Source organism: Heterodontus francisci, unplaced genomic scaffold (genome assembly GCF_036365525.1).
Source record: "Heterodontus francisci isolate sHetFra1 unplaced genomic scaffold, sHetFra1.hap1 HAP1_SCAFFOLD_571, whole genome shotgun sequence".
Lineage (NCBI taxonomy): Eukaryota > Metazoa > Chordata > Chondrichthyes > Heterodontiformes > Heterodontidae > Heterodontus > Heterodontus francisci.
In genome coordinates, this window is record NW_027141237.1 from 748,827 (window position 1) to 773,072 (window position 24,246).

General features: G+C 43.5%; 1 protein-coding gene across 2 annotated transcripts; it reads left to right on the forward strand.

Moving 5' to 3' along the window:
* Positions 1 to 2,996: 2,996 nt before the first annotated feature.
* LOC137362505 (myelin-associated glycoprotein-like) lies at positions 2,997 to 22,911 on the forward strand. Of its 2 annotated transcripts, XR_010972509.1 has the most exons (8): positions 2,997 to 3,228; positions 4,130 to 4,486; positions 6,730 to 7,053; positions 9,056 to 9,316; positions 10,357 to 10,617; positions 19,665 to 19,758; positions 20,547 to 20,592; positions 21,923 to 22,911. XR_010972509.1 is itself a non-coding variant. In XM_068026890.1 (6 exons), coding segments are annotated over exons 1-6 (1,254 nt in total). In that variant the 5' UTR covers positions 2,997 to 3,179; the 3' UTR covers positions 19,667 to 19,759. The 2 variants fall into 2 exon arrangements, 1 of the variants encoding a protein (XP_067882991.1); XM_068026890.1 differs by lacking the exons at positions 20,547 to 20,592; positions 21,923 to 22,911 and having other exon boundaries at positions 19,665 to 19,759.
* The last annotated feature ends 1,335 nt before the right edge of the window (positions 22,912 to 24,246 follow it).

A 24,246-nucleotide genomic window follows, 5' to 3' on the forward strand; every position in this document is an offset into this window, starting at 1 on the left:
CTGTTATTCCTTCCAAAGTGAATCACCTCACACTTTTCCGCATTAAACTCCATTTGCCATCTCTCAGCCCAGCTCTGCTGATGTGTTGGACATATCAGTTCCGGTTTATTAAGTTCTGACAAGACGAACTGATAAGTGGGCTGTGGATATTGTTTAGTTCTATTTTCAAAAAGATTTCGATAACGTGAAACACAAAACCTTATAACACAAAATTAGGGCCCACGGAATTCGGAGCAAAATATTACTGTGGATTGAGAATTAGTTGACGTACAGAAAGTTAAGAGTAGAAATAAATAGGTCTTTTTGGGTTGCCAGGCCGTAACTAGTAGTGTACCGTAAAGATCATTGCTTGGTCCTCAGCTATTTTAAATCTATATCTTTGACATATGTGAGGGAACCATGAGTATGGTACCAATATTGCAGATGATACGAAGTTGGGAAAGTAAGCTATGAGAAAGAAGCAAAGAAGAAAATACTAATAACCAGATTATGTGAATGGGCAAGAACGTGACAGATGGAAAATAATGTGAAGTCATTCACTTCGGTTGAAACAATAGAAAAGGAGGTAATTTTAAGCCACTGCGACATTCTGCTATTGACAGGACGCAGGCTGTCCCTGTACACCAGGATTGTCCAGCATATGGCCCATGGGCCGGGATTCTGCGACACAAAGGTTTCCATCCGGCCCGTGGATGTATATCAGAGATGAGAGACTTCCAGACAGGCTTTTCAAGAGTAGGCTATTACAAAAACAAGTCAGAACCCATCGGAAAGCCCCGTAACTGTCGAAGTTGGGAAAGCACTGTTCCTGCTGTCAACTTATAAAAAGAACTGACCAAGCACAAACCCAGATAGTTTTTCCAGTTGCACTCTTAAGCTTCTGTGCTAAGCGCCCCCTCTCCCTGCAATTGTCAGAGAGAGAGAGAGAGAGATCGAGAGAGACAGGGGGAGAGAGAGAGGGGGCAAGAGAGAGGTAGAGAGGGTAGAGAAAGTGATGGGGGGAGAGAGCGGGTAAAGCGAGAGGGGAAATAGAGGGGGAGAAAGAGAAAGGTGGAGACAGAGGTGGTGGAGAGAGAATGGGAAGAGAGAGGAGGGAGAGAAAGAGGGCAGAGAGAGGGGGAGAGAAAGAGGTGGGAGGAGAGAGAGAGGGAGAGAGAGAGGTGGTGGAGAGGAGTGAGAGGGAACGCCCTGCCTGCAACAGTAGTAGACTCGCCAACTTTAAGGGCATTTAAGTGGTCATTGGATAGACATATGGATGAAAATGGAATAGTGTAGGTCAGATGGTCGGCGCAACATCGAGGGCCGAAGGGCCTGTACTGCGCTGTAATGTTCTAATGTTCTAATATACTCTGGAGTATATCCAGTATACTCTGCATCGCGACATCAAGCATGCAGACAAACATGGACTACTTGTGCAAGCAAAAAAATGTGCCAGGTGTCTCAGCAAATCAGTATCCAATATAGTGACGAGAAAGTAAATCTATGAATTAATATTCTCATTTAAAGCTTCTTCACAAAAGTACACATTTGTAGTTGCTTTGATTCTTAGTAAGATACGTTTTTAATGCCTTTATCTTACCGAAATTGTCGCACCAGCCCCCGATGTAAAACAAAAATTGTAATGTGCCCCACGAGTAAACCCAACCCCCATCCCAGCCAACATAGAAAGGTTGGAATCACAGAAAGTTACCATGTAGGTACAGCAAGCATTTAGGAAGGCCAATGACACCTTAGCCTTTATTACAAATGGATTGGAATATGAGAGTAAAGAAGTCTAACAGCAAGTGTAAAGAGCTTTAGTGAGAGTACACCAAGGGTACTGTATACAGCTCTGATTTTCTTAGCGAAGGCAAGATCAAGGTGGCTTTGAGGGAGTGGATCAGATGTTCACTATACTGATTCTTGTGATGAGTGGAGTGACCTGTTAGGAGAGAATAGAAGGCCTCTATTTAAAAGATTTCATTGTAACATAAAATGCTTAAGGGGCTTGCTAGTGTACATACTGGGAGGATGATTCTCCTGGCCAGTGAGTCTGGAACTTGGGGTTACAGTTTCAGAATAGGGGATCAGCCATTTCAGAGTGAGCTGAGGTGAGAATTACTTTTCAGTATGAGTTGTGAAACTTTGCAACTCTCTATCCCAGATTCTCAGTCGTTGAGTATATTCAAGGCAGGGATCGACATATTTTTGAATGCTAGAGATAAAAGGATATGGGGGTAGTGCAGAATGGTGCAGTTGAGGCAAACGATCAGCCGATCTCAGTGAATGACCGAGCAGATTCGAAGGACCAAATGGTCGAGGCCTTCTCCTATTTCTTATGATCTTAGTAACAGATACTGGAAGCCATCGACAGGCTAGGATCTACTCGAGGGTACAGGTGGATTATATACAGTGTGACAGATATCCCGGAGTGAATTACAGGCAGAAGTGTAATCTCAGAGTTGGAGTGGTTTATTTATAGAATAACGTATTTGCAGGAGTGAATTACAGGCCTAATACGCCGTTTCGGTGGTCATCTGTGGAATAACAAATACCCGGAAGTATGTTGTGAGATGGAATCTAATCGAACAGTTGGTGTGTGTCATGTCAGCAATATTGCTTGCACAGAGTTATTGCGAGACGCTGAGATGCAGCGGTTGGCAATTTGAATATTGGTGGTTTCACAACAAAGAGCACAACTAGAAATAGAGACTTGGCGTGCTTGTGAAAGCGAGTGTACCAGAGGGAAATGAAGCTGATTTGTTGCATGTTTTCTAAACTCGGCTTTCAGAATCCCTGACATATCTTTCATAAATCATTTTGAAGATTAATGTAGAAAGAGGATATTCCCTGAGATTTACACCGCGCATGTGGCACATGACTCAGTGAAAAAGGAAGTCAGAACTGCTTTCTCAGCACTTCGACTGCCAGAACAACAGTAGAAGGGGAATTGCAGGCACACTTCTGCATTTCAATCCCCCCTTGGCACATTTCCTCAATAGACGCTGTTGTATGTATGGGGGAGGTTTTGCGGCATTTAGAGGAGGCACCATCAGTTCACGGTCCATAGAGAGTGAACTGACATTGTACAAACTGGTTGACCGTCTGTCACCTCGGACACGTTGGTCATCTCCCCAGCCTGACCCCGTGATATCAAAATCAGGGGAAAGAGAACAAACTCTTGTCGGATTCTGAAATTCATGAACTTCTTGGGAATTGGTTTCTTCGCCGTCCTGCAGTTTGCTGAAGGTAAATTACTGATATTTTCTTCCGAAAAACCAACCGAGCAGAAGTAATGGCGGGGGTGAGGGTGGTGGGGGTGGGGGTTGCGGGGGCAGTGGTACTATATCAACAGTCCGGTTACAGTTTCATGGTTGGGGTCATTTATCAATTCCCCGCCGTTTATTCGGTGGATTATGGGATGAAAGCCGGTGAAAACTCTCTGGCCTTTGGGAGAAAGTTGCTAGAGACTCTCTGTGCCGGATAGGGCCTCGCTATTCTCCCTCTCCCAGGTGTGTGTTTCCAAGGTGGATTAAACAACCGCCTCGGACGAATTTCCCGTTACTTTGTCGATAATCTTTACCCGATTTGGCTGCTTGTTAGACCGCAGTGAATAGTGTTTAATGTGTGTCAGAGGTGGCAGAGCTTGTCGATAGGGTTTAGGTGGAGGTTTTATTGACAGTAGCAATTATTCTTGTCATGCTTTGTAGGATCACCAATATCTGTCTTTTCCAAAACTCACTTGGAGCAAGAGCAAGTTAAAAATAGAACCCCAGGTCTGCGATGTGGGATAAGTCGTTTTAGACTGCACAGTTCCTGTGTAAATTCAAGTTGTTGTTAAAACCGCCATATTTCTTGAAAAATTACTTCCGAACCTTTTTGCACGGTGATTGTCCACCTTTTACTAACATGCATCCAGGATTCTTTTAACAGTTACATTTAACATAAAGACAAGGGCGGTCAAATTTCAACTTGCACCTCGACATAAAAGTGGCACATTGGCCACCTGTGAAAGAAACCACAGGAATGGTATTTGTAATGGAAGTTAAAATCGGGCGAGTTGTACGCTCGATGCACAAGTCCAATTTTACACTGGAGTGACAAGTTTCTGTCCTTTAAAGCTTTTCATGGTTCAAATTTATTTCTTCAGCTGCTCTTGACAGAAAATGGTCTGTGCAGATGCCTCAAAGACTGTCGGTGTTGATTGGTTCCTGTGTGATAATTCCATGTAATTTTCATCATCCATTGGTTGGCAAGAATTGGATGTGGTTAAAGGGAGGGTCTAATCCCAATGATCCAGGTGTCACCATCATCTACAATGCAAAAGATATACTATCGGTTGACGTTGCTTATCAAACTCGCAGTGGAATGATGTCATCTGAAAATCCAAATGATTGCTCCTTGTGGATATCTGCCATCAGGAATGAAGATCAAGGTGAATATTACATCACAGCAACAGTTGATGGAAAAAGAAGTCCCACTGACCCAGTGTTTCTTTCCGTTGTTGGTGAGTGTTCATTTCTCACGTTTTATTCGGTGATGTTTTCCAATTGAGAAAGTGTAATTTTCAAGATTCGTGCGCCAGTAGCAGGGCCGCTATGTATTTCCCGTTTCTACCTATGCATTGATACTGGTAGGCTTTCTTCCACACTTGCTACAAGATATTGTTTTATGAATCTGAATTCTCTAAATTTCATTCTGAATTACTAATCCTATAACAAAGATACGACACTACCGCGTGCACTTATTTTCATTCGTTCAGGGAATGTGGGCGTCGCTGGCCAGGCCAGCATTTATTATCCATCCCTAAGTGCCCTTGAGAAGGTTGTGGTGAGCTGCCTTCTTGAACCGCTGCAGTCCGTGTGGTGTAGGTACATCCACAGTGCTGTTCGGAAGGGAGTTCCAGGATTTTGATACAGGGGCAGTGAAGGAACGGTGATATAGTTCCAAGTCAGGATGGTGTGTGGCTTGAAGGGGAACTTGCAGGTGGTGGTGTTCCCCTGCATCTGCTGCTCTTGTCCTTCCAGGTGGCAGAGGTCACGGGTATGGATGGTGCTGACTAAGAAGACTTGGCGAGTTGATTTAAGTGGCTTCTGCTCACCAAATCAAAGCTTGGTTAGATTGGACAGCAGCGAGAATAAAAAAGAGACTATAACTAATAAAGAAAATAGCAATTGATAGACGTTCAGTTCACATGATATAGCTATTGTAGTGCTGCTACACTTAACGCTCAGACTTTAGATATGCAAAATCGCAATTATACTGACTACGATATAACCACTCTCACCATTTAAGGTTTTCAATTCGAATCATTTCAAAGCTTGAGAATAAGGGTTTAATTGATTCTGTTGCCCCGAATTCCAACAACGTGGCAGTAAGCAGTTAGGAGGATTGGCCTTCTCATCTGATGGCGGATGTCTATGTTGTGCAAAGCAATACGTTCGATTTCAGTCACAAAGTGTTAACGAGAAATATTGCCGATCAGTTGTAGCAATGATGAGACACAGATTAGTTGGTTCTCTTCACCAACACAGCTATGTGTGCATCCAAGCTAAAATGCGAATCGCCTAAATTGAAATTAGATCGCCATTCCATTACTGTCACTGGGTTAAATACCTGTAACTCCCCCCGAACAGTACTGTAGGTGTATCTACACCACATGGACTGTAGCGGTTCAAGAAGGCAGCTCATAACCACTTTTGTAAGGGCAATTGGGGATGAACAACCAATGCTGGCCTAGCCAACGATACTCACATCACATGAGAATACAAAAAATGCAATAATTTCCCTCTGTCATCGCACCAACCGAGTGATCTTCACAATTTAGCTCAAGTTAAGGCAGCTTTGTGAGGTGAGTCCCTCCAATGTAAAAAGGACTCAAATAGCCTTCCTACATTTCACTTATAGCTGCGGAAGGATGGAGTCTTTCCCCCCCCCCCCCTGAGGTTCCGGGGGTTCGAATGGGCTTGAAGGGTGGACTGGCCTAATAACATTCTTATGTCTCTCTGTTAATCCTTACACTGAATTAATCATCATTTTGAATTCATTGCACTACGACCTCACCCAATCCCCAGGAATGAAGTCAACAAAATATTGGAGATGTGATATTCCAATGGCGGTATTGTGTGGGTGAGTTTAGAAAGAGAACAGTAAGAGTTGCTGCCACAGCCATGTTGTCACTAAGTTCAGAAACATTGCAGTAACATTACTTCTGATTATCGTGTGTCCATGACCTTCCAAGCAAAGCAGAAATAAAAACAGAAAGTGCTGGAAAATTCCAGCAGGTCTGGCAGCATCTGTGGAGAGAGAAGCAGAGTTAACGTTACAGGTCAGTGACCCTTCTTCAGCACTCAGAGTTCTCCCGCTGCAGATTCTGCCAGCCCTGCTCAGTTTTTCCAACCCTTTCTGTTTTGATTTCAGATTTCCAGAATCCGCAGTATTTTGCATTTCTTTATGCAAAGCAGAACGTTTTCCTCGAGTAACTGCGCCTAAGGTTGGCACAATATCTTGTTTAGGATTTTTGGTGGGAGTAGAAATCTGCAGCACGCGCCCCACCCCCACTCCAATACACTACCCCTCCCCCTCCCATCCCCATGCCCCATCCCCTCCTCCGACACACGCACACACAATCCTTGCTCATTGATAAAGTGGATCAAGGCGCTATTTCCCCACATGTCCTATTCATTATTATAGATTAGTACAATTCCATGAAAAGAAACGGTAACATGTATTTTACTTCTCATCTTTTAGAGAAGCCCAATATATCAGTATCAGAACAAATCACTGCTGGAAATTTAGTGACTGTAACATGCTCACTCGTTCAGAGCTGTCCTGATGCCAAAATTGATTTAAAGTGGATTAACGGCACCAATTTTGGCGCTGCACTTTCGGACAGTAAATCGAAAGACATCGACACGGGTTTTGATCATCCGGATTGGAAAGGATCACAGGAAGTTTCCGCTGTGCTGACATTCACAGCCTTGCGTCACCATGACGGGAAAATGCTTGGCTGTGAGATTCTGTTGAACGAACACTCACACGGGATTCGGCAAATGGTTACTTTGGACATTCAGTGTAAGTATTGGCTGTCTGCTTGGACGGTGAAAGGCATTTCAGCTTGGGAATGCAAGTACTTTAGCAGGACATTGAAATTCATCCGCTGCATCTGTAGGCAGGAGGAAATAAATAGGAACAAAATAATCTTATTATTGAAAATGCAGCTGCTTGCCCTTCCCTGTACTTTGTGTCATTTGGAGCTGTATTCAGGATTCTGCAACCTGACACTAATATATGTGGAGTGCCAATTGCAGTCAGCAGATAGCAATTGCATTACCAGCTGAGTTTTCCTGCCAAGTCCACTAAGAATAACGACAAAGGAGCTCTATGAGTAAGTATTCCGATGGATTAATTCAGATGATGATAAGTGCCTAGTGAGAGCAGGAAAAATATGCTTCTCCAACACTGGCTGCAGTCTACAACATAATGGAAGAGCTAGCAGTTTAGCGGCAAATAGTTTAGCACATTGCCTTCAAGGAAACTAACAAAGGCAACATAGCCATAGGCAGCCAAACATGAGTGTTGAAAACGGCAGCCATGGATGGAGCAGTTGCTTGCAAGCAGTAGTTGATGGTATCATCATGTTATTACCAGAACATTCGTTCCTGTTATTGCAATCAAACTGGCAGGTTCTACTACTCACTAGCACTGTTTGAGAATAGGCATACTTCCAGATTGTTAGGTGCCCTTACCCTGTTGCTAAATTTGAAACAGATAGAATCTAATATTCTATGGCTATATTGTATTCGATCTGCTAACTTTTTTTTAAGGATGCAACAGAGTTGCGGGAAGAAAGAAAGGAGAGAAGGAGGAAAGTAATAATGATGAACGCAAACTGAATAAACAGTTTGCATTTACATACCACTTTCTGAAGCTTTACAGGACAATATTGAAGTGCCGCACCTATAATGAGTTAAAATGGAAAGAAGATTTATTCTGTTTCTTAGCGCTGCGTAATATGCAATACAATCTTAGTTTGACATCCATTGCAGGTTAACTTGTAATTCAAGGTTCACAAACTATCAGAGTCCTTCAACTTTCAGACTAAAGATGCTTGAGTATTCTGATTTCAGAGTTTGAAAGCTCGCTTCTCTGACCTCTGCTCACATTTAGGAGAAAACTAAGGACATAAGAAAGAAGAGCCATATTGCCCTTCGAACCTACTCCGTCATTTAATCAAGTCATTGATGAACTTCTAAATCAAATCCACTTTCCCGCCTTATCTCAATAACCCTTGTGTCACATTGAGTCAAATCTCTATCGATTTCAGTCTTGAATATATTCAATGACTGAGCCTTCACAGCCCTTGAGGATAGAGAATTCTTAGGAGTCATAACCCTTTGAGTGAAGAAATCTCCCCTCATCTCATTCCTAAATGGCCGGTCCCTTATATTGATGCTATGCTGCCCAGTTCTAGACATTCCAGCCAGGCGAAACAACCTCTCAGCTTCTGCCGTGTCAAGTCATGTAAGAATTGTATACGTTTCACCAAGAACACTTCCTATTTTTCTTAACTCGAGAATATAGGCTCATTCTTAATTTACTCACTCTTTCATCACTGGACAGCCTCTCACCCCAGGAACCAATCCACTGAACCTTTGTTGCACCCCATCTAAGGCACATATATGCAGTACAGTAGATGCGACCTCACCAAAACCCTAGATCATTATCAGAAGACTTCATTGCTCTTATGCGGCCACCCCTTGCAATATAGACTAATGCAAAATTTTCCTTCCTAACTGTTTGTTGTACCTGCATTGTAATTTCCTGTGATTCGTGTACAAAGACACCAAATCACTTTGAATCCCAACAGTTCCTCGTCTCTCACCTATAAAAAAAAGATTTATTTTTCCATTCTTCCTACCAAAGTAGAAATTTTCTCACTACTTCATTTATTGCTGAATATCACGCGGCAGCTAATGACAGCTTTAAAAAATGTGTTCATCAAAGCAGTGCAAATGAACGTGCCCATAACCGTCCAAATATATGAACCTTGATCTGCTACACTCCTCTTTTGCAGATCCACCAACGGAGCCTGTACCCACTTCGACATCTGTGATATTGTTGGGTAGATCTGCATTCATTCGCTGTTCAACAAACAGTAACCCCGAGTCCTGGTTAGAATTGGTAAAGCACGGTATCATTCTTAGCAACTCGTCCTCAAACAATGTTTTGACGGCAGAATTTTCCAGCATTACTTTTGAGGATGAAGGGCAATATTTCTGTTATGCTGCAAATAAACACGGGACATCAGTGAACTCCATAAACATTACTGTAGAATGTGAGTATAGCATTCTATCAATACTTGGAAAGAAATATTGCGTTGGTTTTCATATTTTTTTTCAGAAGTGAATGAAAATATATATTGCGAATTACAATATTGCGTCTTATACCAAATGAATTATCAAACGCATGGGTGAAAAAAGAGCGCAGCAGACGCCCATTTTGCACCCGCCTGATTTTGGTTTCTGTTGACTATAATGGAAGGCATGTTCAGAGTGGTGTCCCCTTGCTGGAGTCCCGAAGTAGCTACCTCAAGTTTCACTTTCACCCCCTATAATTTTAATGAATCCTTATTTTCGACTGAGAAGAAAACTAGTAATGTATGCTAGTAGCAGCATGGCAACATAAGCGGCTGCAGCTTTTGGTGTGGTGGTACCTTTTAGTGTAGAGCTGGAACTTGCTCCTGATAGCTTCAGAGAGTTGTAACCGGAGGCCTGAATTCTGAGATGACAGACGGCATGATACTTCAGTTTTATGGAAGTGCGTGTACCCTCTGCACCATGGGGTTTGGGAGCCCAATTGACCCTTCAGCCCTTCATGGCTACTTGCCATATTTATTCACACACAGACATATAATTACCAGTCTTCACATTGCCTGTCAAATTGTTAAGTAGATAACAGGCTCCCTACAACAGAAAGGGCATGTAATGCCATGGGGAAGGTAGCGTTGAATATGTCTGAACAATAGAAATGTCTAAGACTGACAGGAATTAGGACATGATGTCATTCAGAGATCCTCGCTGGGGACACTGCGATTTATCACATGTACAAATAAGGAACTGGGGGAAAAGGGGGAAAATTGCACTTCACCTATGACACAGAGCAAGTAAAATTGAATGGGCGTTCCATTTCGCACTCTTGAATGGAACGGAAATCGAGCAGTTGTCAAATGGGGTCCAATTCACGATCACTCATTTTGCACTATCACAAAAGTTCCCGTATTTGCAGATGAAACCAAACTGTGATATATAATTTGAAGGAATACACCGAAATACCATAAGCATAGTTCTTCTTCAAGATTTTATTTCCCTTTGACAGATTCACCTTCAAAACCACAGATCAATTCCTCGTTGACAGTAAGAGAGGGCAGTTCCCTCCTGATATACTGCATCACGCAGAGTAAACCAGAATCTCGATTACAATGGATGAAAGATGGTGCGCCCATTAGCAACTCCTATTCAGGAAACGTTGTGACAAAGATGTTTGCTGACATCAAATATGCGGATGATGGAGATTACCAGTGCGAGGCAAGAAATAAACATGGTACTGTGAGCAGTTGGATGAACATCACTGTGGAATGTAAGTCTGAAACCCTATTTTTCTTCTTTGTAACCACGCACGATGACTAATAAGTATCTTTTCACGATATTCATCTCTGAATCCTTAAGTTCCAATTCATCCATTAAAATATCTGCTCAAAATATTCGTACTAACGATTCAAGCACTCGTGTACTATTAGAACAAACAGCAATTTCTTGGACATATTATCTTTACGAGTCATTGGATTTTCCTTGAAAGAGGAATTATTTCAATAATTACTTGCATTTCTGTTCAATTCCCAACAAAACTTTAGCATTCAGATCTACAAATTAATTTGTCGATTTAACTGACTGAAGGGGGAGAGGGTGAGAAATTAACTCGGTCCAGACATAGAATATTTGCTTCCAGAGAGAGTAGTTACAAGGAGATCATAACAATCTTTGGCAGCGATGTCGGACATCCTCTAGATTGCAACTGATTCAAGAAAGGATAGGAAAGACAGGCAAACAGGGAGGCAACTTATACAAATGCATGGACAATGCATGAGTAAGAATGAACTGTTACTTCAGATGTTTCCAACAGCACGGTGTGCTGAAAGGCATCACAGTGAGGCAGATGTGAATGCGATGTGGAACTCTGCTCCCTTGCACATGAACAGTAACTTTCCCTGCAACGCTTCACAGTGGGTACAGATCTGAATGTAGTGCCGTGGAACAAATCTTTCAACTGGAATACAATGCTCTGTAGGAGGTCATTGAACTATAAGCGCTATACGATACAGAAAACTGAATGACACGACTTTGATGCGGAAGAGTAATTATAAGTTTTTAAATATTCGTTCCTGGGATGTGGGCATCGCTGGCAAGGCCAGCATATATTGCCCATCCCTAATTGCCATTGAGAGAGTGGTGGTGAGCTGCCTTCTTGAATCGGTGTAGTCCATGTTGGCTAGGTACAGCTACAGTGCTGTTAGGAAGGGAGTTGCAGGATTTTGACCCAGCAACAGTGAACGAACGGAGATATAGTTCGAAATCAAGATGGTGTGTGGCTTGGAGGGGAAATTGCAGGTGGTGAAGTTCCCAGGCATCTGCTGCCCTTGTCCTTCTAGCTGGTAGAGGTCGCGGGTTTGGAAGGTGCTGTCGAAGGAGACTAGGTGCGTTGCTGCAGTACGTCTTGTAAATGGCACACGATGCTGCCACTGTGCGTCGGTGGTGGAGGGAGTGAATGTTTGTAAATGGAGTGCCAAACAAGTGGGCTCCTTTGTCCTGGATGGTGTCGAGCTTCGTGCGTGTTGTTGGAGCTGCACCCATCCAGACAAGTGGAAAGTATTCCATCACACCACTGACTAGTGCCTTGTAGATGGTGGACAGGCTTTGGGGAGTGAGGAGGTGAGTTACCCGCCGCCGTATTCCTTGCCTCTTACCTGCTCTTGTAAACACGGTATTTATATGGCTATTCCAGTTCAGTTTCTGGTCAATGGTAACCCCCAGGATGTTGATAGTGGGGATTCAGTGATCATAAAGTCATTGAATGTCAAGGGGATATATTTAGATTCTCTCTTGTTGGAGATGGTCATTGCTTGCCACTTGTGTGGCGTGAATGTTACGTTCCACTTATCAGCCCAAGCCTGGATATTGTCCAGGTTTTGTTGCATTTCTACATGGACTGCTTCAGTATATGAGGAATTGCGAATGGTGCTGAACACTATGCAATCATCTGTGACCATCCCCACTTCTGTCCTTATGATTGAAAGAAGGTCATGATGAAGCAGCTGAAGGTGGTTGGCCCTAGGACACTACCCTGTGAGATTCCTGCGGTGATAACCTGGGACTGAGATTATTGATCTCCAACAACCACAGCCATCTTCCTTATCGCTTGGTAAGACTCCAAGCAGCAGAGATTTTCCCCACAGATTCCCATTGACGTCAGTTTTGCTCGGGCTCCTTGATGTCATACTCGGTCAAATGCTGCCTTGATGTCAAGGGCAGTCACTCTCACCTCACGTCTTGAGTTCAGCTCTTTTGTCCATGTTTGAACCAAGGCTGTAAAGAGTACAGGAGCTGAGTGGCACTGGCTGAACACAATCTAAGCATCTCTGAGCAGGTTATTGTTGAGCAAGTGCCATTTGATAGCATTGTCGACACCTTCCATCACTTCACTGATAATTGAGAGTAGACTGATGGGCTGGCACTTGGATGGGTTGGACATGTCCTGTGTTTTGTGTACAGGATGTTGATCCTCAAACTAGGGTGTCAGCTGACCTGGCGGACAAAAGACACCTGCACGAGATACTTCGTAGAAACACTTTCATTGATACTTAAATCGCTTAGGTACTCGTTATTTCACTTGTGAAACTACCTGTTACTTGTTACAATAAATCACAAGACTCACGGCTTGGACTTAAATACTATCCATTGCGTGGCGAGGTGATCAGTCTCCCTTTGATGGGTTCTCTTCACTGACTCCTGACCTGGTTACCCTCCACGATGGTCCTGCAGTCTTCTTCTTTTCGGGGCTCCTAGCCTCCTCTTTTTATCCAGATGTTCCCAGCCCCGAGAATGTCCTTAGTCATGTACATCCATGACCTGGAGTTAGTGTTAGTTGCAAATCAAACCAAAATACATGTGCTCTCCTTATACTTGCTTTCTGTCCTCGTCCAGCAGTCTCATCTGCAGCACATCTTATCTCACACACAGCTTATTCAGCGGGGTTCGTTTCTCACAGTTCTCGTGCTTGTGCAAGGCTGGCTATTTTTCCCTTCATGCTCTGCAGATGCTTAGCTGTTAGCCATCCAGCTACAGTCCACCCTTTGATCCATTAAGCATTAGCGAATTGGATCATAAATGCGCCCAGATCATACCCCACCTCGCAACAGCAGATATTCAAGTCCAGGCCGTGTTACATTTACTCATATCTATCATTCGTTCACGTTTTCACACATGCCAGTCTATTTCAACTTCCCTTCCATTTCAACTTTCCAACGTTTCAACATTATCATATTATATATTTGATCCACCAACATCACAATCATACCAATAATTACCATGTAGGAAGCAATTCGTATCCATGGATGTATCTCTATGTTGGTATCCCAATTCAAAATATCGTCCCAACTGTTGGTTACTTTAATCATTTCAATCTTTTGCCCAGTTTCCTCGGCTTTCTGAATGTCTTTGACAAATGTCTGGTGGGTTTTAGCTAACTGTTTCTTGATCCGTTGCAAATCCTGAGGTAAAAGTCTACTGTTCGTTTTGCAATTTTCAAAATACCTTTCTAAACTCTGTTTAATTTCTTCCGTGACATTAATCATAGTTTCTTCCCTCTTACGTTTACCGACCAGCTCGATTTGGCCTATCCTGGCTGGTATTTGGCCTTTAAAGCAAAGGGTGGTGCAAGCAGGCAAGTCTGGATGCCATATTTGTATTCCTTTAATGAGGTGGTAACACAATACTCCCCTTTTCCCTTTTAAGTGACCACTTAAAATCAATCTTGTGGGCTCTGGCTTCCAGGGTACAATTCAGATCTCTGTCTGGTCTGAATCCACATAGGGCTTACTCACTGAGGTATATGAGGTAGGTGCAGACAACTATCTTGTCTATTTGGTGGCATTTGGTCAGTGTGGTACCCATCATTTTCCCTTCCTTTTCCACAGTGTAAGGCAGGACATCCTTGTAACTCATCCAGATTCCTAGTTTAATGATACCTATATTTTCCACCTGAGAGACGTTTAGCCCTATCCCACACGTAGCGACTATTGGGAGTCCTAGTACCATGCCCAAAGCCTTGCCCATGGTTCCTCCACAATTCGTATTGAGCCATACCCTGGTCAGATGTCGAAGCTGACAGCCTGATATCACTGAGTGCATTTCCCTAATGGTCAAGCTTTTTTTTAATTGCTTGTCACTTATCAAAGAGGGAACTGTCCCTTGGTTTGCCTACTCAAGGTTTTCCCATAGCTGTTCTAACATCCAACTGCCATAGATACTACACAGAGTTCTATATTGCTGTCTGGCATTGTCGTCCGATTTTCCCCTAAGAATTTGTTTAATAGCTTTAGCCTGCTTCTCCAATATTTTAACTATTTGGATTTCAGCCAGCTTTTCAGCCAACCCATCTTCAGCATCTCGGTTATCATTATCATTCAACTCACATGGGACTTGCTTAATTTTCTGGGTCAAGATTTTGAGTTTACTATCCAAACTTTCTAAATCGAGGATGTTAATAGTGGACATTCCATTCCCACAGGCTGCTGCAACATCATTGACTATACTCCTTTTCCTTCAGCTTTTGATTTCAGGTTCTGACGTCTTCTCATTCCATACCTCACATTCGGCTAATCTTTGGGTTAATTGGGTGCAAAAATTCTTAATCTGGGTTGGACACCATTCTGCCACTTGGGTCCATGTTATATTCACTCTGTCCACCAGATGGGGACACGTTTCAGGGTTTCTTGGTGTTTCTATGTTGATTGTATTCATCATTTGGAATATGGCCAGAATGGTAGTGGCAGCGGCTATGGTCGTCAGGGAGGCTGGTTCCAGTAACCATTCCGACTGGATTTTTGTTATTGTGCTTTCACACTTAGACTGTTGAGATGAGTTCAAGGTTTGATCCTGTTTCTTCTGATCTGACGTGGGGTCAGCACATCCGCATTTGGTAAACACTACCCCACCCCCCCCCCACCCCCTAGACGCATACAACTAGTTGAGGTGTTGGCAATTGACAAGGTATTATGGTTCCCAGGCTCATCCTGAATCTGGTCGCCCTGAGCCGACACTTCAATGAACATCAGACTGGGAAATGCTGAGAGATAGTTAATACACACTTGTCTGTTCAATGGGACACTAATGGCTAGTTCAAATTAAATGCCAACACACCTGTTGAATACTGAACCAGGTGCCTCACCATCCAGTTATGGCCCCAGGATTGGCCCATGATATGGATGCTCCTTACTTTCCAATGCATAATTTTCTATAGGGATCAAAGAATATGGGGCAGAAGCGGGAACAGGTTACTGAGTTGGATGATCAGCTATTATCATAATGAATGGCGAAGCAGACTCGAAGGGCCGAATGGCCTGCTCCTGCTTCTAATTTCTATGTTTCTATCACGAGTTGGTACCACTTTGTGTTCTCCGAATTTTACGACCTTTCCATATAGCTTTTCTCTGAAAGTGCGGGCCGTGTCAGACCTTGGTTCGTTGGTATTTAGCAGTCCACACATCACAAACACGATTAACAGCTTCATTTCGAATCACTTGTAATCTGTAAAACACAAAGTAATTTCAGCTCTTATTTACAGTTTCTTATTATAGCCAAATAACCTGGCTAATTTCAATTTCATCACCCAGGCGATTTAAACGCCTGTTCCCCCATAAGCGAGTCCAGGTCGGGGAGATCGGTATCTGGATAGGCCTTGTTCACCTGTGGACCCGATTCAGGGGTGGTTGTTGTTGTTGGGTCCCTTGAACGTTCCCTATAGCTTGCTCCACTTGCGGCACTTGTGGCAATGGCAGAGGGATAGGGACCGGAGATGATGCTTCGCAAGCGTCCAGCAATACATGTTGCTGGTGGTTATTCTGTTTGCTGACCAATTTTAATTGGTTTACACGATAACATCCGGTCTTCCCAGAGTTCATTAGGACTTTGTACAGCGAGGGACTTGCTTTGCCCACGATGGAGTGGGGGCCGAAATACTTAGGGGACAGAAATGTGCCCGGCTGGTGGACCTGGAGCATAACTTTCTCTCCTATTTCATATTCGACAGGCTTCACCTTGCCGTCGAAATATGCCTCAGTACATTTCTTCTTCCATCCCATTTTGACCGTGGTGGCCGTTTGTGCAGCCTAGACATTGTCCAATAACTGTTGCATGGCTTTCTCATGACTGAGAGCTGTTAGTACAGGATGGGACAGGTCGAGTCCCAGGAGGGTTTCAATTCCTCTCATGGGACGGCCTACCATCAGAACATGGGGGAAAAGCTGTTGAGCTTGATCTCAGCATTACGGCAAAGGGTAGGACCACATTCCATGTTGAATTTTTCTGTTGGACGGTCTTCTGGATCATGCCTTTCAAGGTTCTATTTATCTTTTCTACTATACCACTAGATTGCAGATGTTAAGCTATGTGGAATTTCTCATTTATGCCCAAAAGGGCCATTACATTTTGCATGACCTGGGCGGTAAAATGGGTACCCTGGTCGGACTCAACACTGCGCGGGAGTCCCCTTCTGGTAAATACTTGCTGCACCAGTATGTCGGCCGTTATTTTAGCCGCATTAGTTCTAGTGGGGAAGGCTTTGACCCACTTACTGAAAGTGTCAATGATGGCCAGGATGTACTTATATCCCCCCTTGCGTGGTGGCATAGGGCCTATATAATCTATTTGTAAGTTTGCCCAAGATCCATTTACTGTTCTCGTGTGTCGAAGATTTCCCTTGTTGGCATAATGATCAGGATTATTTTGGGCACACACCGAACAATTGTCCACATAGTGATTTACATCCCTGTCAATGTTAGGCCACCAACGCAAGCTTTTAATTCGCTCCATTGTAGTTTCTACTCCTTGGTGCCCCTGGATATCATGGCATTGGTATATTACCTGATTGCGGTCTTGGGTTGGCACCATGTACCGCCCGTCCATAAGGACCAGTATGTCCTAAATGTGTATCTTAGCTCTCCATTTGTTACATAATGCAGGGAATGATCCATCTCGGATTTGTTTTCAATCATTATCCATACCTTGGGCCTGTAAAAGGTCCTCAGCCCTAGTCTGATTGACAGTGACTGTGTTTACTTGCTCATCCACTGGGAGTTGGCTCCCCGTCTCGGGCGCCTTGCTTTACCAATTCGTCTGCTCGTATGTTCCCAGTTGGGGAAGATTTATGGTGTGCTTTCACTTTTATTATACCATATTCTTGTCCTTGGGCTGAATGTATAATGTGTTTTAAGAGGGGCGCAGATGGTAGAGATTTGCCGTCCGCTGATACAAATCCTCTTGCTTCCCACAAGGGCAGGAAATTAGTCAAACTGTTGCATTCATGCATGCTGTCCGAATATAAATCTACTGGTGGGGGAAATCTGCCGTGGTGGCTGACCACATACACTGCCGCTGCTAACTCGGCAGTCTGAGCTCACATTTTAGCTGGCTGTTTTAAAACTATCTCTGCTAGCGGTGTACCTTGATACTCTTCTGAATAGATGCCACATCCTGTTTTGCTCTGTCCATCCTCTACTATGGAGGACCCATAAAGAATTTAGTTTAGCGCCTGATTGCCAGGTTCACATCCCACTCTTTTTTATTTGGCAAATATGGTCCCTTGGGATCATGCACTGTCAATACCTGTTATTCATTTGGCTTACCGCTATAACTGAGATTGTCAGTGAGAAAAGTGGGTGCTTTGATCCGCTTGACGACAATATGCCGACCCTGCAACATCAGAGTCCGTCGGGCTATACCATTTTGTCTAATGTTACCGTCCATGATCTGTCCATCCAGCAACAGCTGAATGGGTGTCTGCTGTGTGAGGACCATTAAGGGGTCTGTCCAATTATGTACCCAAAATACTGTACCGCCCAGAAAACCGCCAGAAGATGTCACTCACAGGCATAAAACCCTTGCTCTACAGAGGTTTGAAGTCAGGATGCATACGCGACTGGTCTGAGTCTCCCTGGCACTCCTGCAAGAGGACCGCTGAGATGGTAGAATCCGTTTTGGCAACCTCCAGAGCACAGGGGCTGGCTGGATTTGACACTTTCAAGGCCAGAGCCTTGGTTCGGGCTTGCTTCAGTTCCAGAATAGCCTGAGTGCGTTGTTCATTCCACAGTCATGGGGCATCTTTCTTTCGGAGCTCTGACAGTGGGGAGGCTTTGGTGGCAAAGCCATCGATATGGTTCCACCAATATCTGACAAGTCCTAAAAAAGATCTGAGGGATTTCACGTTCCTGGGCAGGGGTAATTGCAATATTGCCTCAATACGTTTAGTCTCAATTTCCCGCTTACCATAGTTTACGTAGTTCTTAAGTATGCAACTTGGGATTTCATAATCTGGGCCTTTTAGGGTTAACCTTGAGTACCAAGGAAGTAAGGAGGGCTAACAATTCACTGAGGAGCTGGGGATGTTCCCCTTTAGTGTCTGTTTGGAGGAGGAGATCATCAACCTATTGAATTAAACATTCAGCTCGAGAAAAACTGATGAGTCCCTGCGCTGAGCAAGGAGCTGGGACTTGACCACAATGTATCTTGTTATGGAGCAAACAAACACGGTGTCACTTTCTCCAGCTTGCAACTCGATTTACCAGGTAACTACTGCTTGTATTTCAGTGAGTAAACTTACAAAGGGATAGATGACATACCGTCTTTTTCACTGATAATCGTCTGCTTTTTGCCTTAAAAATGAAACAACCAAGGCAATAATAATAACTTTGACCAACAGTGTAAAATGCACAAGTCGACGTAGCCAGCCTTTAAAAAGCTCCCTAGAATTTCCTCCTGGAATTTCACACTGTGTGCATGTGACAGGCCAAGCTCCACGGCAGTAACGTGTGTTCAGAAAATATGTCCAGAGATGGCATAAGTGATCCCCAAAAGGAGAGTCAGGTTTATATTTTCATTTAAACTATGGAGCTGAGCGTCACAGGAAAGACCGGCATTTATTGTTCAGCCCTACTTGCCCTTGAGAAGGTGATGCTGGGCCTTCTTCTAGAATGGCTGTAGTTCAGTGTGCTGAAGGTGCTCCCATCGTGCTGTTCGATCAAGAATGAAGGAGCGGAGCGATGTGCCCAATCAGGGTGGTGAACAGAAACTTGGAGGTGATGTTCACATGCAGCTGGAAAACCTTGTCCTTCGCGGTGGCTGGAGGTTGGGGTTTTGGCAGGTCCTGTCGTTATATATGGTATTTAGAAATATTATAGGACATAATACTAAAGCAACAGAATGCTATATATAATCTTACATGATTGTATACAGTTTACAAACTTTAGAGATATTTTTAAATATAGTAAAGTTGCTCTCAAAATGGGAATTACTACTTATTATTGCCAGCTGCAGTTCGATGTTTTCTGTCTAACATCATGTTCTGATATTTAGGAAGACCAGACTATAAATTGATTGTAGGAATCGGAGCAGCAGGTCTGATCACTATTGTTTTGGTTGTCATCTGTGTGGCCATGAAGTTCAGAAAGTAAGTGACGTTTCTCAATTGTAGTTGTTGTTGTAACTTACCTGCAATCAATTAATTCAATGCCTGTTAGTGGGATTCAATTGGGGAAATGCTATGTTAAATTGTCAATAATTAACAGATGATCGATATTTTTCGACCTCCTGCACGCTACAGAGAGGGATGTACCTTTGAGGCAGAATGTAACACAGAACGGATAAAACCTCTTTGTTTTATCTATTACCTGTGCCCTTGCTCAACTGTTTGGTCAGCTGTACAGATGAGAATTGACCTTTGCCCACAGGCCTTTTTAAGTCATTGGTCCAAAGGGAAACAGTGTGAATATTCGCTCACAAATGCTTAACACATTGGTGTGAAATTTTCATTCTGGGCTGGTAGTCATGTTGATTTCACTCAAGTTGCACGTTGCTTCCAATGGTAGAAAAGTCGCTATAAAGCGATTTCGAGTGGTAGCACAAAACGGGCGATAGCCAATAGGCAGCTTTAAATGAAAAAAGAAAGTCGAGTGCAACACGAACTAGTGATTGGCTATCGCCCACTTGAAACTACCGCACAGACACTTTGTACCCCAGTGGAAAGTTAGAAGTTTTCTGCTCGTTTTCGTTTCCAGCGAAATTGTTACTGGGCCAATAGAGCAGATTCAGTTTTCAATGCAAACAATGAAAGAGGAAATCAATCTTCTCTTTGTGCTTTTAACAAAAATGCTATCATTAAGTTTACAGGGAGTGTTAATCAGCAACCAACTCAATGAATACATGCAATTTAAATTTATTTCACTCTGTCTTTATCAGGAGAAAACGCTGTAACGATGTGCTACGATACTCGAGAACAGAGAAGGTAATTAATGAATGGAGCTTCAGTGAAACAGGTCTCACTGATGTGTCCGTGTGAAATTAGTACATTTATGTAGCGCCTTTCGCATCAGCAAGACTTCTCAAAGTGATGTGCAACAAATGGATTGACTAGGACTTTTAAAATTCCTGCTCTGTTTTTTTCAGAGAGAACTCCTTGTGGTCTGAGCTTACACCTGGTCTAAGAGGCTCAATCACAGGTCTTTGCCAAACTAGCAGTGGCTGCTCTATGAATAGCATCGAGACTAAATTGAATAAAACTGCCAGTGCTCCGGTGCCTAATCCCTGTCGAGTGATCCCTTCCCAACTGTTCAACATCCTCGTTTCAGGCACACTTTGAGCATGTAGCCCACTGGCACCCAGTGTGCATGCATTAGCAATATCCACTGGATTCCAGGGAACAATTGAAAACAGTTGGGCGGCATAGTGGTGCAGTGGTTAGCACCGCAGCCTCACAGCTCCAGGGACCCGGGTTCAATTCTGGGTACTGCCTGTGCGGAGTTTGCAAGTTCTCCCTGTGTCTGCGTGGGTTTTCGCCGGGTGCTCCAGTTTCCTCTCACATCCAAAGACTTGCAGGTGATAGGTAAATTGGCCGTTGAAAATTGCCCCTAGTGTAGGGAGGTGATAGGAAATATGGGATTACTGTAGTGTTAGCATAAATGGGTGGTTGTTGGTTGGCACAGACTCGGTGGGCCGAAGGGCCTGTTTCAATGCTGTATCTCTAAATAAATAAATAAAACCCGAGAGCAGAACTGAGGCGGTCGTGTAAAACTGGTCATATCGCATTGCAATGGAATTGAATATGAAGAGGGGTGATGAAGAATATGAACAATCTATCCATTCCTGATAGATTTCTACTCCAATATGTTCTGAACTCTAAGGCTACATTGAAGACCAGTCAGTTTAGTGATGCATCGCAATAGATCTCCTGTGTGAGGATTGTTTGATCGCGTCAAGTCCAGTGGAGCCGCCGTGCCACCTACTGGCAGTAGCCAGAAAATATACCTGCATCTGCACTCGCCAGGATAACGATAATGACATGTAGCTAACACAAAGTGTGCAGACGTAAGGAAGACTTTCCCTCTGTGAATTTTATGTTTCGCAACACTGGTTCTATTCCAATAGAGGCGGAAATTCATCTTGCTCTCTCAGTACTGCGTGTTCTTTATGCATCGCACTACGTGTCATTCAGGCATTTGTGCAACGTGCCCTGTGTATCGACATCAAGTTCAAGTTGTGTAGCTCTAGTATGTGTTCCTTGTGAATGTGTACCGCCTTTTCTGGTGCATCTGTCCCATTTGTTCTTTCTGTTGCAGGCGGAACACGTTGAGAATGAGCCAGACAATGAGGGCAGAGAAGTGATATCCAACTCGACTGAGCAGAACGAAGAAATTCATTACGCCAGTGTGAACTTTGCAGCTATTCATTCAGGGGATGGATATGTGCGTTGCAAGGACATGAGTGAATATGCAAATCTTAAATTTAGCTCAAAAGGACCAGAACATACAGAGACAGCCTTTTCTGAATCGTAATGCTTCGGTTTCTTTCTCGAAAAGAAGGAACTATTAAAAGCAGGAATAACTTGAATCCTTAACTGAGGACGGGTTCCTCCACTGCTTGTCTGGATCTTCAACTTTGTCGATGCGAATCTTCATCGTGAGGTTAAGCACGAGGCCAGTTTGCCCCTAACCTGGTCCTCTCCGCTTTGGATGTTCACATGGCCGCTTTCAGGGAGTAGTGAATAGTGATAAGAAACGATTGATACTTTGGATCAAACCCTGTTCATCACATGGCTCCGTATCTGATCAAACCATCTCATTGACCCAATTCTGTATGGGGCAATTTGAATTATTGCTGATCTCACTTAAAGCTGTGGTAGGATTGTTATACTTGACGCTGCAGGGCAGGGAAAAGCCAAGAGCCCCATTCTGTTATGTATCCAGTGGCAACATTGGTTTAGATGAAAACAACTAACTCATCACAACCTTCTATTGACTGTGAATATTGATTGTCAAAGCTCAAAGCAGAAGGCGTGAAAAATGATCCAACACGTTTCAGCGTCTTCTGAAGAGAAAGAGAGTAAATAAATCTGGGTAAAGGCGGAAAGCATTCACGCTCTATGGGTGGGTTGTGGGTCAGTGCATCCGTCCTTCTTCCATTGGAAAACAGTTTCCTTCTTGGTAATCTCCGAAGTAAAGGTTGAAGATAAGACTATAAAACAAGGATCTGATACAATGTTAGTCTTTGAACACCCATTAACATATTCCATGGTATATCTAAATAAACTGGCGAAATGTTCACTAAACCTCTTTAAATTCCTTTAAAAATTCAAACAAAGCCTGTTAAAGAACAGTAAATATAAAACCAGCCTTTTAACATAGATCAGGAAATAAAATATACACTTCACGAATGTACAAAGAACTAAACGTGTACATTTTCTGGAACTGATTGCCTCGTTTTTTGGCAGAAGATCGAAATCGCTCTTAACAGAAATTGTTGGTGAATATTTCAACTCCTGCTAAATATCATATGGAAATAAGTGTAGTCCATTACATGCTGGGAGGCTTTTCACAGCGTCAAAGCGACAAACAAAATCCCTGATGTATCACCTTTCTGGTTTATACTGTTGGGCGATATACTGGATTTTGGAGCTCATTAAATCAGGATATGGGGATGTTGCTGTCCATTTGTGCAGGAAGTGCCTCCAATTCCTCGTTCGAGCTCAGGCTATCCCACCTTGAAGAGTGGCTGGAGTAATTGCAAGACATATGGGAGTTTTAGAATTGTTTTGAGCAGATGGGCCAGTCTGTAGTCATCCTGCATTTGCAGACAGCTAGGGAAAACAGTAAGTCTGTGGCTATCAGTAAGGGTAATAAGAATCAACGCTACAGGAACCTTGAAGGAATGAGGCCCTCTCAAACCGGTTTTCAGGACTGAATGGTGGTGAGGGTGACAAAACCTTGGATAAATTCTGTCTAAAGTATGTCCATAGCGCTGTGGGGCAAATAACGTACTGGGGTGGGGGGGGGGGTGGAGGGTACACACAAAAGTGCAGAAATGCTGTTTGGGTTGGGGGGGTCAGATTCCTGGGTCATTGGGACCGGTCCTGCGGCAGGAGGGACATTTTCAAGGTGGACGAGTTGTACCTCAAAGGAGCTGGTACCGATGACCTGGCGGGAAATTAACCAGGACTATGGAAGAGGGTATGAACTCATTTAGATAGGAGAAACAAGGTACACAGACAGAGAATTGGAAGTGACACATAGCACGAGAATAAAGAATAGTTCAGAAATAGGACGCACCAGACAGGAGGCGGGAATGAAGCAGTCGGCAATGGGTTCAGGGTGCACATACGAAATTGTGTGTAGTGGGGTCAATAGAATTGGTGAGCTGCAAGCATCAGTTAAGGGGAGGCGGTGGCGTAGTGGTATTGTCAATGGACCAGTAACCCAAAGATCCAGGGTATGGCTCAGGAGACGTGGGTTCAAATCCCACCACAGCAAAAGGTGGTATTTGAATTCAATTAATAAATATCGAATTAGAAAGCTAGTCTAATGATCGCCATCAAACCACTGTTGATTGTTGTAAAAACCCATCTGGATCACTAATGTCCTTTAGGGAAGGAAATCTGCTGTCCTTA

Excerpts from the sequence above, each read along its gene's own strand:
- LOC137362505 (XM_068026890.1), top strand. The coding sequence starts at position 3,180 with ATGAACTTCTTGGGAATTGGTTTCTTCGCCGTCCTGCAGTTTGCTGAA. Across the intron at positions 3,229-4,129 it reads CGTCCTGCAGTTTGCTGAAG|CTGCTCTTGACAGAAAATGG; the intron begins GTAAATTACTGA and ends TTATTTCTTCAG. Across the intron at positions 7,054-9,055 it reads GGTTACTTTGGACATTCAGT|ATCCACCAACGGAGCCTGTA; the intron begins GTAAGTATTGGC and ends CCTCTTTTGCAG.